Source organism: Protopterus annectens, chromosome 10.part0 (genome assembly GCF_019279795.1).
Source record: "Protopterus annectens isolate FY-2018-M chromosome 10.part0, PAN1.0, whole genome shotgun sequence".
Lineage (NCBI taxonomy): Eukaryota > Metazoa > Chordata > Ceratodontiformes > Protopteridae > Protopterus > Protopterus annectens.
In genome coordinates, this window is record NC_056744.1 from 1,316,636,210 (window position 1) to 1,316,655,528 (window position 19,319).

General features: G+C 35.7%; 1 protein-coding gene across 1 annotated transcript in view; it reads left to right on the forward strand.

Moving 5' to 3' along the window:
• The window catches only part of LOC122814271 (coagulation factor XIII B chain-like), a 573,198-nt gene extending 554,760 nt beyond the window's left edge, over positions 1 to 18,438 (forward strand). Inside the window, exon 7 of the mRNA XM_044086864.1 lies at positions 18,257 to 18,438. Coding sequence (XP_043942799.1) covers positions 18,257 to 18,438 — 182 coding nt within the window. The remainder of the gene's footprint in view (positions 1 to 18,256) is intronic.
• Positions 18,439 to 19,319: the final 881 nt, after the last annotated feature.

Here is a 19,319-nt window from a genome sequence, read left to right on the forward strand (position 1 = left end):
TAGAGAGTAAGGTAGAAGAGTCCTATATATACATAGGAATGTGAAATTAGTGCATTGGGGTTGAGATGAACTGTTGAGTTGATAAATGTGTCCGAAGAATGAAATGCTACAGATCAAATACATTCTATGTTTGAGTACAAATTTTTCTCTTTAAAAGTTATAAGATTATAATTGGCATGTGATGGTTGTGTGCCATTTGTGTTAGAAGAGTTTGGCACTGAGCTCTGAATGTCCATGATTTGGGATAGTGTTTGAAAGCTTGGACACTGTTCTAGAATATAATGAATCAACAAAATGATTAGTTAATTTTACCATAATGGCTTGATTTTGATAAAGTGAATACAGTGGTCTTAAAAGAGTATCTGTTTCCATCAGGTTTAAGATAGAAAGGCCCTTCTCAAAATTTCACAAGGTTTTGTGAGTTACCTTTTGTTGGTTGAGTACTAGTATATTTTCAATCCCAAACTATTTTAAACTTCTAAAAACCGTATAGTGGTGAGATCTAATGGGAATCTTAGCTGCAAATCTGGCTATTTTTGGTATAGGTAAGTATGCCATCTAATTTTTTTGACTATCAGTTAAAACTGATAGTGGATATAATAGTATTGACAGTAACAGAGTTTGGGTTGTAGAATCTAGATAGGTAATTTAAGTATGACTTGGCCTTTCTATATCATTCTCAATTTGCCATCCAATAGCTTCTATACTGCTAAAGTAAGACCATATTTCAGATTGTGGTCTGTTGTTACACCTGACAGTTTTGTATGAATACATTAAGACAGTTTATACTAATTATAGTGGTACTTAACTTTGTGGTCCATATCTACTGATAGAGCATCTATTTTGTTAGGAATTCCAGGTATGTAACTTTCACTGAATTCACTCATTACCCAAGTTTAGTATATGTTGAATTCAGAGAAAGGTGGATTTTGAAAGAAGAGTGTGAGGTTGTTATGGTATACCAAAACTTTTCGATATATTGACAGGTTCAGGATTAGAAGGTAGGAATATATATTTGAGTGTGTGTTTGGGTTACAGTTAGGACTAGGTAAGGGGGTGGATTTAGTGGTGTGTATATATGTGGTTAGATGTGAAAAGATCGAGAAGCGTGCCCCCCTGCAGTAACGTTTTCTTGTTTTTTTTGTTTTTGTTTTTTTAACACTTTGAAGAGATCGATCTTCTGAAATATCGACCATATGGTCTCGACCATATGATGTTCGATATTTCAGCTGCTCAATCTTTTCCTTGTAACCGTATATGTATATGTATGCATGTGTCTGTGTGTGTGTGTGTGTGTGTGTGTGTGTGTGTGTGTGTGTGTGTGTGTGTGTGTGTATGTGTGTGAGTGAGTGCATGTCTGATGATTGTACTTTTCTTTTACATTTTTTTTCTTCAGTAAGTTTGTTTTTGAAATGCCAACATCAGTCAGTTATGATATAATGCTTGTGCATTTTGGTGATTAAACCTCAATTTTGCTATTGCTGGTCAGAAGAAATACACACACACACACACACACACACACACACACACACACACACACATGTGTACATGTGCATTTCTGTCTATTTATCTATATCTATCTATATCTATCAATATATATATATATATATATATATATATATATATATATATATATATTTAGCCTTAACCATTAAATAGTCTTTAAATCATAGTTTTAAGGATAGTGTGCCCAAAAAAGCCAAAATCATCCAAAAAATACATGGTGTAAGTTTATAATAAACTAACTGAATGTCAGTATGAGACATAAAAAAAGCATAAAATGCTGTAGCCATATAGCACCAATACCTAACTGTTGTAGTAAATCTACATAAAAGCGCAATAAATAATTTTTTTACAGTGCAATACTAATTTAACATAATTTGATGTTGGTGCACATTTTAACCAATAAGTTATAAAATCACAGTTTAGCTGCTCTAAGTTTTAAAAGAGGGGCAATGCTGAGATACTTGTTGAGCCCAGGTGGTCTCCCAGAATCAAGGGTGACCTGCCAAAAAAGTTCCCGGTACTCAAGGTGAGCCTCCCAAGGGCCACCTCTAATGTCCACAGGAACTTGCTCAACCACAAAGAATACAAAGTTAGCACCAGCATAAGTCAAGGTGTGCTTATACAAGGCATTTTTCTCATTAGATGTCCTGATGTCGTAGTAGTGGTCATATATACTCTTCCTCAGTCTACTCTCTATTTTCCCTATGTAAAATGCCCGGCATAGTGAGCAGGAAGCCAAATAAACAACTCTGTTGGTATTGCAGTTGGAAAAAGCACTACTAATGACATCTCTCTCCCTACTTATATGCACACACTGTGTACAAGCACCACACTTGAAGGTACCAGATTTCTTATGTTTAGTCTCTCTAACAGATGTATGTGACTCAAACAGGTCCTTGAGTTTCCCGCCCTTCCTATATACAAAGTTCAAGGGTTCTTTTCCCAAGGTAGTCAAATCAGTGAAATTATGGAATTTCTTCCATTCCCCATTAATAGTATGTCTTATAAAAGGGGCATTACCCCCAAAATCCATGGCAAAAATCCTTTTAATCAGTTTACCGCCATCCACTGATTTAATAGTTGGAATCTCTAGTGGGCCCCTCCCTAAAAAGGGAAAATAGAGATCTGTTCTCTTGGATAGTACTCCCCCCCCCCCTAAGCTTTTTCACCAAATGCTGGAGGTATCCCCTTTCGTAAAAAAATCTTTCCAGTGTATCACATTCGAGTTCAAAGTCATCATTGTTAGAAGTCAAGGCTCACCCCTGGATGTGGATGTGGTTTATCTTTTGGCCACTAGATGGTAGTATTTATATACTGTTTTAAACTATTATATATTTTTAAACAAAATGTTTCTACATAAAACTTTTTTACTGAGTCACTTATTTGTATATTATTTTTACAATTGTTCAAGAGGTTTTAAGGTATGTTCAAAATATGAGCAACACTAGTGAATGTACTTATGAAAACTTTTGACATCTCACAAGAAACATTTTAAAAGAACTGTGGAGTTTTACCTACTCAGTATGTGATCTTATTAACTTAATTAATTGGGTTCACATGATTGGATGAAACTTTTTGAATTAATTTTTAAAAGAACTTGTCAGTTTGATGTGTGTTATCTGATGAAGTCTGACTTGGTTTGGATGAAAACTACTCTTCCATTTTACTGGCGTTTATTATTGTGTGGAATAAAGCCTTTTTTGAATACATTGTGCTGTCTCTCCACTTGTGTGCCTTTCTTCACTTGATTTTAGCCTTTAAATCATCAGTTAAAGGTTTCTCTACTCAAGCTGTACTTTGCTAATGTGTTGAGTTATGTGTTATGTCATACAGAGTCAAAAGCTTTTGATAAATTAAGAAGAGAGACAGCATGTAAGCCTAGATTTTTCCTTTTGTTTTTTATTCATTCAAGAATGTTGATAGATCTGTTTTAGTATTAGGGTCAAGTAAAATCCAATTTGTGCTGGGCTGATAAAGTTATTTTTTATGAAAAACTCATCAACAGTTTATGAATGCATTTTTCTAGGATTTTTGAAATTAGAGATAAAATAGCTATGGGCCTGAAGTTGGATAGATAAATTGATAATAACCCTTTATGTAGTGGCATTGCATAAGATTCCTTAAAGATTTGTGGGGCATTATTCTGCAATCTGTTTATTAGTATTGTAAATGGGTAGGCAATTGTTTCAGCAGTGACATGGAGGTATTCAGGAGGGAAAGAGAACATTTAGTGCTGGAGATGACACTTTTAGTTTTGTTAGGTTTTTAATGTGTATGGTTAATGCAGTGTAAAAATTAAATGTAGAAATAGAATGTAATTTTTTTTGCAGAGGTTTTAATTTTTTAGTCAGCAAAGTGGCTGCTGTTTAACATGCGAGATGATATTACAAGCTACTTTAAAGACGATGATGTGTGGCCGCAGTTTGGCTGCCTTTGCTGTGCTGTTTAAATTTGTCGATGGTACATATATTCATAATAGGCAGGCTTATTTTTGTTCACATATGCATATTTAACCAATGCTGTTTTTTTTATACTTTTCCTTTTAGTGCATATCACCTGTTTGTATTGTTTATAAGGGTCTGATATTTTTGTTTGTGTGTTTGTGAATGAAGCATCTTTATTCCATAGTTTTCAGGCTTTATCTTTCAAATATATCAATTTCTTAGTTTTAGATGTTAACTGTGATACTGGTCTAAATCTGATTTTTCCTCAGTAAAGCAACTGATGAATTTAGTATGTTAGGAAAGAGTTATTAAACATTAACTGCATCACTTAGAATAAGTTATTACAAGGGTCTCCAGAAATACTGCTCATGGAGGCTGCTAAAGTGAGATTTATTGAACTCTTTTCTGCTTCTATGGCAAGATATAATACAATCAGCAAACATCTTTGAACAGTATATAGTACTTATCTTTCCACTCCAACACTACTTGCAATGTATCACTGACAAGTCACGTGTCAACTAATGTTTTAAAATAGGTACTTTTTCACAAAAATAAAGTAATTGTAGTTTGTTAAAGCCTGAAATGTATTGCTCTGTCTCATTAATTACTGTGTTTTGCTGCTGCAAATTATCACATTTACATAACTAATGTGTTAGAGGGATACTCTAACCATTGCTAATGGCTTCACAGGTAGAAGACAGAGCACTGTTTTATGGGACCCCTCATGTATGTACCTTGTGTAAAACTAAGAACACATTCACTTTTTTCTATGTAGACAGGCAATGGTGAAACTAGCCTCTGAAGCAAACAAGTACTGTTTGCATTTGTTTTTGTCTTGCTTTATAAGTCAGCATTGACATGTTATTGACAAATAATAAACACATTTCAGTTTTGCATCCTGTACAAGATGGCACCTGGGGCCAATAGTAATTCATCCCACCCTTCCTGTTGTATTGGTACTTAATGCTTATTACATCCCTGGCTGAAGAATACAAACATGCAAATAAAAAAGCAGTACTTTGTTTTCCTTTCTAAGAAATATAATCTGTAAGTGTGAAAGTTCAAAACTTAAATGCTTACTGACTAATGCCAGGAATTTGAATAATAAACTAGCAGAATGGGAAGCTCTAATAGCAGATGAATGTTTACACATTTGTTAATTCCTAAAACTTAGTTTAGTCAAAAAATTAAACCAGTGTCTATTTCTGGCTTTAAACGACATCATTTAACCAGTGTTGTATCAATATATTAAAAAATAGGCACAATTTGTTTTTAGTTTACCACAGTGTGCCTTCTGAACTTATGACGGTTGTCATCTACTTTGTCTCATTAAGACACAATGTAGGATTTTTCTATAGACCTCCAAACATCTCTCCTGATTCAGACCTCAGTATTGTCATTTAATTAGTATCTGTTTTACTAATACATTTGATATTTTTTCTGGTGATATTAACACTCCAAAAAATTGATTTTTCTCCACCTACATCATCAACTAAAACTATAAATAAGTTAATCGAGCAATGTTTATACAATGACTATTATATATTAATTGTGCAGAGTATATACAATGGTTATTCTCAAATTGTGAAGAAAAGTACCAGGGGTGATAATATTTTCAATTTGGTGTTGAATGATTTCTTGAATACTTTGTCTTGTAACATAGAGCATCAAGTTGGGAGATCCGGTCATCTGTGTATTATTTCAGGTTTTTCCTAACACACACATTATATGAGGAACTAAGGTTATTAGAAAGTTCAGTCACTCAGATTTTTGTGGCAATCTATTCCAAAATGAAGTCATGGAAATGGAAACCCTGCCTATTTACGCTGACTATATTTGACAGCTAGGTTAAGCTATATGACTATTGACAACTGCTGTGTTATCAGGGTTAACAACAACTCTCCATCTTGGTGGAACAGTAGGCTTTCACATTTTAAGTTTAGGAAGAAAAGACTTTGGAGATCCTCTAAACTCATCCTACTTTGGATAATAAGCAAAAGTATAATAGAATAAATTCTCAAAACTGAATAATAAAGTGCGAGCTGGGTATGTAGCAAAATTGGCTATAAAGGCTACTCATCTTGTTTAAGCATCTGCATTCCTTTGGGAAAGATAAAACATTTGGAGTCTTCCTGAAAGTGGGTGATCCTATGGCTCTAGTTAATATTTTTGCCAAAGTGTTCTTTGATGAACTGTATGCCAACAACTCTATTAATCCAAACCCACTTATCCTCAGCGGTATTTTTCCAATAATATGCAATATTAATATAAGAAGGACATTATTAAACATCAAGTCTAACTCTGCAGCTGGCACAAACAGCCTAAATTTTTTTTCCTGAAGGGAATAGCAGAGGCCTTATTGCCATACTTAACCTACTTGTTTAAGAGGTCTCAAACAGCAGACTATGTTCCATCCATCAGGAAAGAGGCAGTTGTAAACCCCATACAGAAAAGACATCATAGTATACCTACAATTATTTTAGCCTTACTTGTATAACTGGGAAATATTTTGAGAGTACTACAAGTTTGTCATCCATTTTATATTTTAGCTCTGACACTGAACAACATGGATTTCTACCTGAATGTCCTTGTATCTCTAATCCAATTAGTTTTTATGAGAATATAATATATTCCATTAATCTGGGTTTGGTTGTCAATGCTAATACTTAGATTTTACAAAAATGTTCAACTCAGTTCCATAATTTTCTACAGGGTTTTTAGTGACATCATGTGTAACTTGCTAAATCAGAAGTGGAAAGATAGAATTAAAAAAATGTTATTCAACTACAAGCCTGTTGGTAAAAGAAGTCTTCAGTGGTCAATTTTGGGTCCCTTACTCTTTGACTTGTTAATTTCAGTCTGCCCAGTATGAGAAAATGAGTGGTTTAGCAAATTTGCTGTCAACATTAAAATAGTTGCATAGTCACCTGCACTAAGGATATTTTTATAACTTAACTACCTGTGCAAAAAACAAGGACATGAGGCTTAACAACAGTATGTTTATGATGATTCACTATGGGTCAGATAACCTCCTGTATCCACACATACACTAGATAATTATATCCTGTAATCCACCATCATGGTTAAGAAATTGAGAAATACTGATGGGCTCTTCAGTGAAATTTGATGAGCATGCCAAACTAGTAATTAGGAAATGTTATAGACTTATTAAAAACAACTTACAATGTTTTTTCCAGTATAGACAAAGGCATCTTGATTACACTTTGTATATCTAGCATTCATGAAATAAAATTGTGGGTCATTTTGGGAATTAAGAGTCTCTCATTTGAGTAAGTTTGAGCACATTTAGAAGACTATCACAAAACAGGTCGGGGGTCCTCACCATTTATCCTATTATGAAAGATTCATACATCTTTCCCTCTTTTTGATAGGTTACTGATTATTTAGAGGTGATTTAGTTTTAGTACATATATGCTTATATGACCACATTCAGGGAGCATTACTGGGCATTAAGTTTGCAGTTCACAGTGCCAATGAACTACAATTTTATTGTTATTTTGTCCACTGTCAGCTCTATGCTGAAAAGTTCATTCTTCCATCTTAGAGCATAGAGGCTTTGGAACTTCCTACACACGCACACACACACACATATATATGTGTGTGTATATATATATATATATGCATATTTCTTTTCTTTTATTTATTTTATTTTACATTTGTTGACCGGGCTAGTCCAACTGGATACATGTCCATTTTCAGTAGAGGCCCGGGGAGATAAGCTCCAAGTTTAAACTAGTGCAATAGGAATACAAGGCAACACAGAAACATAAAACTAATACATGTTAAAAATGCAATACAGTTAAGCTGCAGACTAACATAGTACAACTAGCATCAAGGAGTAAAGGCACAAAATGCTAAGAAATGATTAAATACATTATAGCTGTAGGCTAGCATAGAAGGAACTAACATCAATAGAAAAACATGAATGCAGGTTTTGACAATGCAGTAGTATGAGAAGCATACATCTGAGGTATATAGTTTGCCATTTGTTATACAGAAGAGTAGGAAAGAGATGAGAGGCTCTAACTCGTTAGTATGCCTATTTAGAACTGTACACATATATAACATGTGTGGTATTAATACAAAAACTGACAATGAAAGTGCCAGGAGCAGGAGTAGGGTTTTAGAAATGTACAAGGTAAGTTTCATGTAATAAGAAGGAAATAAGAAACTACAAAATTAACTAAGAGGAGAGTTTATTTGATTATTAGTGGGTTATAGAAGAGGAAAAAGCAGTATACTCGATAGTTAGTGTTAATCTGGGTTAGTAAATGGGCATAACATTGTGCTTTAAGGTGTAGTTTTAGTTGGTGCTTGAAAAGTGGTAATGATGAAAGTAATTGTAGGCTGCTGGAGAGTCTGTTCCAAATCTTACCCATGGAATTAGAGAAGAGGGAGTCCCCTGCTTTATTAAAGGATTTCTAGATGGTTACTAGTAGTTTATTTGATGAGCAAAGGGTAGTAAGATTTCTATAAGGAGAGACTATGCTACTAAGAATAAGAGTATTGTTGGTATGAAAGAGAATCTTATGAGTAATTGTAAGTTGCTGAAATAGTAGCTGGTTTTGGAGTTCTAGCCATCCCAACTGTTTGAGATTTAAACAGTGATGGGTTCTATATGGTGAACCCATAGCAAATCTGGCAGTGTTGTTGTATGAAGTTGCCAGTTTGTTTAGGTTTGTTTTGGAAAGATCTGTATAAATAGATGAAGCATAGAGGAGGGTAGAGATCAGATGGGTATGGGCAATGGTGGTTTTGGCTTCAGGGGTGAGGATGGATTTTATCCTATAAAGTGAGCCAAGTTTTCTGTTAACAGTTTTAATAGTAGTGTTAATATGTGTGTGTCAAAGTTAAAATTTTGATCAATTGTTATGCTTAAGAGCTTGGTGGTCAGGTCAGGTGTAATTATAGTACCATTGCTAGATTTAACAGTAAGATCTATAGGGGGACTTCAGAGTAGGAGTAAATATTAGTAATTTAGTTTTTTTGGCGTTTAGCAGGAAGCAACATTGCAAAAACCATTTTTCAACTGAGTTAAATACTGCCTGGATAATGGTTTGGAGCTCAGCAGATGAGGTGGCAGAACACACTAGTATGAAATCATCTGCATATTGTATGCAGGTAGCTTGAGGAATATTTAGCTGTAGGTCATTGATGAAAATAGAGAAAAGGAGAGGTCCCAAGATGGAGCCTGGTGGGACCCCAAGAGTAATAGGAAGAAGAGTGGAAAGGTTATTGTCCCAGAGGACAGCTTGCTGTCTGTTTTCTAAGTAGGACTTGAACCTCTGTAATGCCTGTAAGTTGAGTGAGACTTGTCTTAGTATATCTAGTAGTAATTGATGGTTCACCATATCAAAAGCATTTGATAGGTCAATGAAGAGTGCAGTGGAGAGCCTGTTGTTGTTGCGATGCTTATTGATGCAGTTAGAGAAGGATAGTAGGGCAGTAGTTGTACTATGGAAAGGCCTAAAACAATGTTGACAGTCTGATAGAAGGTTATATTGGAGAAGCTGGTGGTGGATACATTTTTCCATTATTTTGGCTGGGGGGAGAGTAGGGCTATGGGGCGATAGTTAGATATTTCGGTTGAGTTACTACCCTTATGAAGAGGAATTATATGTAAGATTTTCCAGAGAGATGGGATAGAACCTTCAGTAATGGTTCTGTTGATTAGAATGGAAATAGGATAGAAAAGTACTTTAGCTGCGATTTGCAGGTATCCAGCTGGTAGGAGATTAGCAGATGGGGTACATGGTTAAGTTTAGTAAGTAAGGTAAAGATGAAGGATGTGGGTACTGGATTTAGTTGAAAGGTAGGGGATTTGCTAGTCATGGGGAATGGAAGGGTTGAGGTGACAGGAGGTAGGGAATTAGCAAGAGATTGTACAGTTTCTGTAAGGAAGGTATTGAAGGTGTCAGGAATCTCTTTAGGAGTGCTTAAGGAAAGTCCTGAGGGGTTTGGTGTCTTGGAGTGGCCTGGTTGTAAAAGTCTATTAATAGCTGTCCAGAAAGTTTGTGGGGTTTGTTGATGCTTGTCTTGGAGTTTAAAGTAGTAGTTTGTTTTTATCAAGGAGTATAGATTTCTTCATGGCATTTCTATAGTGTTTGTAGTTCTGGTGATTGGTTGGGTTTTTAGTACATCTCCATTTAGACCAGATCTTATTTCTTAATAGGATTTTGTGTCTTGTCTCTTTAGAGAGCCATGGTGCTGCTTTTCTTCTGGTTCTAATGGATCGACTAGGGGCATGGTATTCCAGTATTTGTAAGAATTTGGAGTTAAAATAGGGAGAGCTGTTTTAAGGGAGACCGTTCACAGGCTTGTAGCTCTTTTTGGAAATTTACAGTATTAAAGCATTTTTTGTTTTGTATAGTTTTAAGGATTGTTTGCTTGGGGAAGAATGTTTTATGCCTAATTATATAAGCGAGGAAGTAGTTGCTAATATCAACAGGAAGGGTTGTTTTTTTACTAGGATCCAATCTAAGGTACTATCTTTGTTAGTGGGCTTATGGATTCTGGTTGGGGTGGTGATCAATTGAGAAAAGCCATACAGGTTTATATGGGCTGAAGGTTTGTTAGAAGTACAGCAATTCCAGTCTATATTGAAGACGCCAAGTACTATGGTTTCTTCAGGGAGGGAAGAAGAGAGGCAGCATAGGATATTTTCAAGGGTGTTGATGTTATTCCCTGAAGGTAGGTAGGAGCAAATTATGTAGACAGATTTGCTAGTATTAAGCTGAAGTTTAGAGACAAGGATTTCAACGTGATTATGTTGTATGTGTAAGTCTACTGAAGATACATTTAGTTCAGATTTATACAGAATTGCTACCCCACCACCCTTTTTAGTTGTACAGTCTAATCTTATAATATTGTACCCTGGTGGGATGACTACATTATCTTTTGTTCCTGGTTTGAGCCAGGTTTTTGTTAGACATAGGACATCAAAGGAGTGTATGTCAAGTAGAGCATGCAGTTCGCTAATTTTATTGTTTAAGCTCTGTATGTTAACATGAGCTATGAGTAGGGAGTTTTCAGTTTTGGTAACGGTAATTGGGGTATTTTGGGGTTGATGGGGATTTAGTAGGGTGTTGTTGTTTGGTCCTGGGTTAGGATGAATATCACCATGAAGAAGAGGGTGTTGTTGAAGAGCAAGTGACAGCTTAAGGAGTTTGAAGAGAGTATATTGTGATATTCTAGTTTGTTGGAGAGTAATATGGGCTAGCCTATGATACTTTGGGGAGAGGTAGGTTGAGGTAGAGGTGATGTCATCATGGCTGTGGGTTATAGGTTGGTTAATAGGTGATGTTTGTTTTAGAGGCTGGAGGGATCTAGTGATGTGTAAGTTTTCATACCAGGTAAGCATAAGTGGTATAAGTAGTATGTGTGTTGCAGCCAGGAAGAGGAGTAGGTTTATAAGTTTAGGCTGGCATGATGAAGGCTTGGTAGGAAGGGGAATAGTGTGAGAGTAGAAATAGGATAGATAAGAGAGCTAGGAAGGAGAGAGATAGTGAAGTAGGGGAAGTAGTGAGAAGATGAATGAGAATAAGAGTGTGTCTGTATTCACTGTTTAGGAAAATGTAATGAGATAAGTGGATAATTAGGGGAAGGGGTGTGTCTTATGAGGTATAAATGCAAGACCACTGGGGGTGGGTGGGAATTGGGGGTAGGGTAGGGGAGCGGAGTGAGCCTGCAGGGAGAACAGAGTGGGTAGAGCCAGGTAGTAAAGGAAATGTCAAGAAAAAAACAATCAGTAAGAGTGAGAATTTAGGAGATAGGTTTGTAGAGTTGTGGGGTAAAGTATAAAGGCTATGTAGAGGTGTGGTATTAAGTATAAAGGCTTCCAGGGATGGAGTAGGGATATCAGAGGGAGTGCAGAGTGAAATAATATCTAGAGGAGACACTAATTAATGAGGGAGGATAGTAAGCAGAAAAAGACAGGGCACACCAATAGGTAGAAGCAGGTATGAGAGGAGAAGGATAAATAGGGCAGAAAGCTAAGAGAATAACACCACCTGGTGGACAAATACTTAATGTCAGCTGTAGAGATACAGAAAAATTATCCCCGAAGGGGGATATCAGGCTATAGAAAATAGAGGGAGAAATCCTGGTTAGGAGTTTTGGCGATGGGTAGACAAGGGGCTAGGGGTAAGTAGAAACTAGAGAAGCTTAAGGATTAAGTTACTGCTAGAAAGGGAGAGATGTGGCTGCCTGCTAACCTGGAAGGGAAGGTTGCTTATTCAAACAGTGGAATTCTAATATATATATATATATATATATATATATATATATATATATATATATATATCAGTAGTAAGGAAAAGGACAATTACAGGACATACTTCCACTGTTTTCCTTTCAGGGCAATCAGAGAGCAGATAATTCAGGACTATGAGTCTTTGGCATCCAAGCAGGGCACTTCAGGTAGGTTAGTACAGGGACAGCAGGAACACAATGTTTCACTATTTTCCTTTTAGGGAAATTGAGTCTCAGAGAGCAGATAATTCATGACTATGAGTCTTTGGCATCCAAACAGGGCACTTCAGGTAGGTTAGTACAGGGACAGCAGGAACACAAAGTTTCACTGTTTTCCTTTCTGGGAAATTGAGTCTCAGAGAGCAGATAATTCAGGACTATGAGTCTTTGGTATCCAAGCAGGGCACTTTAGGTAGGTTAGTGCAGGTAGAGCAGGAACACAAAGAGTTTATGCAACACCAAAGCCAGGGATGTACAGCAGCCAGGGACGGGACAGAGGTAATTAAAATGTATACATATTTAGATAGGGTCTGTATTACGTGATCAAATGCTTAGGTAATCAAACACCTAAACATCGACCACATAATATTGAAAGCAGAAAACAGTGAAAGGCCAATTTAATGCAGGGAAATATTTCCCTTGGCCATTCACTGGATTTTGCAATTTTCTCCACTGTGGAGTGATCTCGGAGTTGGTATATTTAGTTAGGGGGTTGGGGGGGGGTGAAGTCCTCCACTTAGTTTGGTTGTAAAGTAATTTTTTTTTGTGGCTGACGGTAACATTTCCCGGTGGCGTTCACTGTTTTATAGTTCGATATTATGTGGTCGATATTTAGGTGTTCGATCACCTAAGCATTCAATCACATAATATAGACTATATATATATATATATATATATATATATATATATATATATATATGAAAAAAACACAATACATTAGTGTTTTAATTTGTAAAACCCCAAACTAAAATAGATTTTCATTAGTTTGTTTTGTTTCGGATTGTTCTTACTGCAGCATATGGATTATTAATGTTATGAACATAGAAGGCAGCCTTTTGAAAATGGTGTCAGCTGTCTTGAAAGAACAAATCAGAAGGGCTCTTTGCGCTTAGCAGGTGTTGTCTGACTCTAGATCCCCTACATAAGCAAACATATTTGGCATCCTCAGCAATGGATTTTTGTCATGCTGTTCTTGGCTGAATGCAACATGACTACACATTAATATGCTCGGCCATCTCACCTATAGATTTGCAGACTTTATCCCAAAATACTTTTAAAACAGTTGAACATTGCTCCTTAATTGCCTTCTTATGTTAAATCTTAATAAAACCAAGCTGCTGCTTTTCTCCCCCACTCGCAGGTCTTCCCCATCAACCTTTACTTTAAAGTCCAACAATGGCACCTTTATTTCACCAAATTCCTCAACTAAACTTTTAGGAGTTATAGTAGATAACAACCTTAAGTTTGATCTGCATTTTAATAACACTATTAAAGCAGTTAATAAAAAACTTGCCTCCCTTATACAAGATTAAGCCCTTCTGACCTCCATTAGCTAGAACTGTAATTGCTCGCACACATCTTCTCTCAACCCTCCTCTATGCCTCCCCATTATTTACAAAACTTAGTAAAACTGACCTTAACAATCTTGCAAGCTGCTATAATCACATTGCTAGATTTGCTAACGGTGCAGCCAACAGAACTCATCACTGTTTTAATCTAAACCTTCTAGGGTGGCTTGAATTGCCTAAACAACTTCAGGTTAATCAACTAATAGTACCATACAAGGTTCTCTACAAAAGAGAAAATACATCTATACTTATAAACCTCATCACCCCCTATAGTAACCTCAGGACACTTTGGTCATCAGATAGGCTGCTCGTACAAACTGTCATATCCAACAACTCAACTAGAGAGTCTCAGTTTGCCAATTCGGTTGGCAAAACCTGGAATTCTCTTCCTGCTGATCTTACTTCAGAACTCTGTCTACCTCAATTCAAGAAAAGTCTGATTCAGTGCTTTAAAAAACAATGGCTATGTCCTTGTCCTAATCCTGACTATTTATTTCTAACCATTCCTAATGCGCTAAATAGAACCTTTACTACACTTGACTGAATCTTAATTGCAATTCCATGATCTTCTAGTTTTTACTACCATGTGAGTCTGTTGACATGTTAATATCCTGTTAATGTTTGAAATATTGTCCAGAATTTGATATCTGTGTTTAAATTGTAAGAATGCAATAATATGTTGTCTGCATGTCTAGAGCTTTTCTCCCCGTGTCACCGCTGAAAATGGAAATGCATCCAGTTGGACTATCCCAGTAAACAAATGTAAAATAAATAAAATACAGTATCAACTTTTTGTTTGCATTCCATTGCTTTCAGAGCCACTAATTAGTAAGATTAAATCCATTTTTACCTAAGCATCATTCATTTTTTTTTGTTATTAATGAACAGACTTCTAACACCAGCACCCTAGATGTTGGAGTCAGACTATGGTGTCCGTTTTGCAACTTCTTTATTCATTTTAACTGTATAGCCCTACCTTAACAATCGTAACAAGGACTCAGCAATCAAACCTATAAATATTTCACAGAGTAAGTTTAAATGTTTAAATTCTTAGTGCATATGCTGAATGGCTTCCTTCATGTTATCTTCTCTCAGGTTTCTGACCTAAGCCTGGCTGAACAGGATATTTTACATAAAATTACAGAATCTATGTCATTCATATCTCAGTATCTCAATATTTCAAAACTATCTCAAGATATTATTGGTTTTCAAATAAACTTTCAAATTTGACATGCAAACAAAAATTAAACTCTTTTAAATTTCTATATGAAACAAAATCCAGTAGCATTTAATAAGATTTCTACATTACTCAAAATGTTTAAGCCTAATAGTTTCACCACTAGATCTAATGAGTGTCATAAAATGAAACTTGTCTTAATAGCTTCTTTATTAAAGATAAGCCATAGTCTAAATTATTTATTTATTTCCCAGTTCAAAGTAGGTGGGTTTAAGGGTACCTAATCCACACACACACACACACACACACACACACACACACACACACACACACACACACACACACACACACACACACACACACACTCTCTCTCCCAGCCCCCTGATAACTACGACAAAAAACTCCCAACTTTGCAACCAAACCAAATATTTGAATAAAGATGAGGTCACAGTGGGCCTTTTGGTGGCTTTGTCTTTATTCAACTGTGTAATTGCATAGCTAGGCCCTCTACTGTCTACAATATATTCTATTTCAGAGTTAGCTTCATGTCAGAATACTCCATTGTCAGATACACGCTTCATACTCACAAGGCTTGACAATGATAGAGTGACAGTTAGTTGTCTCTCCTGCTTCATGATCCATAATGTTGAATGGGTCCCTTACACTTGGCAAATATGAATACAATCTAATGCCAGTCCATGTTGGTGCAAACAACTTTCAGCAGTCAACCTTGAAGAACATGAAGAGAGATATATTAAACAGAAGCTAGATGCTGGTCATTACAGGAATTATGCTTTGATCAGAATAAGGATTAAAGAGAAAAAATAAGACAATTGGCTTAAATAATTGGTTGAATAGTTGATGCCATTCGGTACTTATAAATTTGGGATGAGGTATAAGACAGGTTAACATGCTTCAAAAGGATAGCTTGCATCTCTCATTCCATTTCAATTGCTTACTTGTCAAAACCCTTGCTGATCCATAATACCTTTTTATGGACCATGTCCATATACTGGTCATCCCAACATAACAGACGCAGTTACTGCAAATTCTAATTCTTATCATATCAATGCTTCTTTTCTCAGTGACAGAAGTCTTAATAACTGACTGAGCTCAAGACTGTGCTGCTACTTGAATGTATCCATGTCTGCATTGTAACCGAGACTTTGTTTCACTGTAAAAGAAGCACTTCTTAAATGGATTTCATACTTATCATGCATTTACTCCTGAAGCTGAGGGTAATTGTAGATGCATTTCCATATCTGTCATCGTGTAAATCACTTCTTTGCAGATTTCCCTCAAATTATCAATTTAAAGCCCACCATCTCCTTGTCTGCTCAAGTCAGACCACAAATTAGTAATCTCCTTTAGAACTGTCTGCTGGATTGCAAATTGGCTATTTAATAGAGTTTAGGTAGTGAAAGTTGCTAATACCCTCTTTGAACATAACATTGTAACTAGTGGGGTACCATAGGGATCGGTGCTGGGCCCTCTCCTGTTTGGCATTTTTTGCAGGTATCCAGGCCAATCCTTGAAGTGCGTTGTTTGACCAAGTTTGTTAAAGACCACAAGCTGTGCATAGTTATCTAATCATCCACCTGTTTTAAACTTCTCCAACAATCAATAATAAGCATAATTTGTGCTAGCTTTAATGTAATGTTTTCTTGTGTTAAAATTAATAGTTTTAGCACTGGACTTTTTGTGTGCGTTTGTGCATGTTTAGTAATTCCTTTCGATTGCCATCTTGTGGTTGGTTGCACAAGCTTAAATGATTTTTAAGCTGAAATTCAGCTGACAGATGTCTTCCCTTACAAATAATAGAGCTCCTGTTTCACCACACACATGCGCACATGTACCTAGAGAAATTCTGTTTTACCTTGACATGCATCTATGATTTCATTATTGCTTTGACCACTTATAGTTTGAATACAGCAGTCACACTTTCAAATCACATGTGAAAAAAGTTTGTCATAGTCATTCTGAGAACTACTAAAAGCATTATTTCTGTATCTAGTTCCATATGCATCTCTATCACAAGTATCTGTAGAGTAACTCACTTGTTACTGAGCCAGATTACACCTGGAACTTCACACTTAAATTCAGTTGCAGATTTTAATTTAAGTATACAACACAGACTGTCCACATTATGCCTTCCAAACATCGTGTGTGTTCTTTTGCAGTTTGTAGTTATGTACCTAAGATGACCTTTTTTGTAGCCATTTGTATGGGAGTATAGTGCTTATATGAATTGTGTGTACAACCAGCTAGTGGAATTTTCATTCTTGCCTTTTCACTCAGTACCTTGGCATTCTTTTCCAATATTTATGAACTTGAATAAAACTCATAACAGTAATTAAGTTTTGTTCTGAAAATGAACCTTCACATCATTAAACATTTGATTTTCCCATAGTTTATTCACAGTCTGTCAGGCCATGGCTCTGAATGCTAACTTCCATGATTTCCTAAAATAAATCATATCCTTATCTGAATTATCCTTATTATTGTTTTTATTTTTTCATGTAGGTCTTTTGCATTTGTATTATTGTTTTCCTAAAATTTCTTTTTATTAAAGGACTACAGTTTTGTTGTTAGGCAATTATACAATAAAAATGTTGACTGTGTCTTTGTGGTGTGTAAGGGAGTGTGTACATAAAGAGGTTCTGATAATCATAATAAGATACTATACAAAGAGCTTCATTATATAACTGCAATAAGGAATTTTTCTCTACTCCAATTCATAAGATATTTAGGGATATGCATATACATATTTAATTTTTGTGTTTATGTTATTATTTTTATAAATGGAGTACAAAAATATACATATATAGGTTTTGGATTAAAAAAGCACTTCTTAGGTATTAAGCGATATTCAGCATACATATTTTACATTTCTAGGTTGTGATGTCATGTTATAAGATGCATTCTGTCATGTCTTATTTTTCTTCATATATGATGGTTTTACAGTGAAATAACAGTGTTTGTAAAATAACCTCAAGAACTGCAAAACAAAACTGAGATACACTGATATGAATTATAATGAAATGGAAGTGTTCCCAAAAAAGAAACATAAAAGTGGATTATTCAATAAAAATAGAAAGTCAAAATAGAAAAAGTCAGACATTTAGCACAGTAAGAGACTAATGTAGGCAGATTGTTCAGCCTCTTAGAAATCTTCGTTTCATTATATTAAAACAATTAAAAACTGATAAAAATTGTTTTGCCTATTATTATTATTCATTGAAGGTAATAGATATTATATGAAAATGTAATATTTTGTGTTTTCTTTTTAGATAGCACAATGAAATGTGAGCATCCATCAGGTGTAGAAGTCTTGTCAAAAGCAAAAGAGGAGTATGAATATGGAAGTACCATAATATACAAATGTATTTCTCCATTTCTGAACATGGAATTTAATAGGTCCACATGCATTGGAGGGAAATGGACTCCAGATATCAGATGCATTGGTAAGTGAATACAATTACTTACTGGGTGGCAACTCATTGTCACTACATGTTGCTATTTTAATTCTTAGCTTTACTTTACTTTCAGTACAATGTCACTCAGCTAATAATATGTAAGCGTGGAGCACTAAGAAAGACAGGACTAAGGATGCTATTCATTAAGTCCAATGTTTGCAGCTGTGCAGTGGGCATCTTCAAACAAGGAAGCTATGCCAATATACAAATACTCTGAGCACAAATTATTTGTGATGACTGCAGCACTGTGAATGTCTGTGCTACGGAATGCCAAAATTTTGAAAATTTTTAAAATAAGTGAAATTATATTTTAATTCTGTGAGAAGTACGACTTTACTGTGAAAAGTTAGGCTGATATCAGATGTTTCTGGAAATTGTGGGCAAGTGCGTATATATATTTTATATATTGTCTGTAGGGGTGTCCATATGTGGACAGCCTGATGGCTTCATTAAAAGCTGTGAAATGGGAAAATGGGACAGATGAAAAATGAGCAGACAGAACCCAAGGGACACAAAGAAGGAAGAGATGAAGAAGGTTATGCTGGAGGAGGTGGGAGAAGAGGGCTATGATATTTTTGGTGTGGAATAGATGCCCCTATTTTTCATTTTTTTTTTAATATAAGGGGGATGTTTGGGAAGGAAATAGGCTAGACAGTATAGAAGAAAGCATTGGGGAAAGAAAAATGTGAAGAGTTCTTCCCAGGCACACCCCAGTCCACAGTACCTCAAATGTTTCCACTACCTGATGGCTTTGCAGTGGAAAATGTTAACGGGATAAAGGCCTGTGGTGGCTTGGTGGTCAAGGCTGACTAGGCAGTGAGCCTTGCATCCACTGTAGAAGATCATGCATTGGCTGACGTCTGTCTCCATTACACAC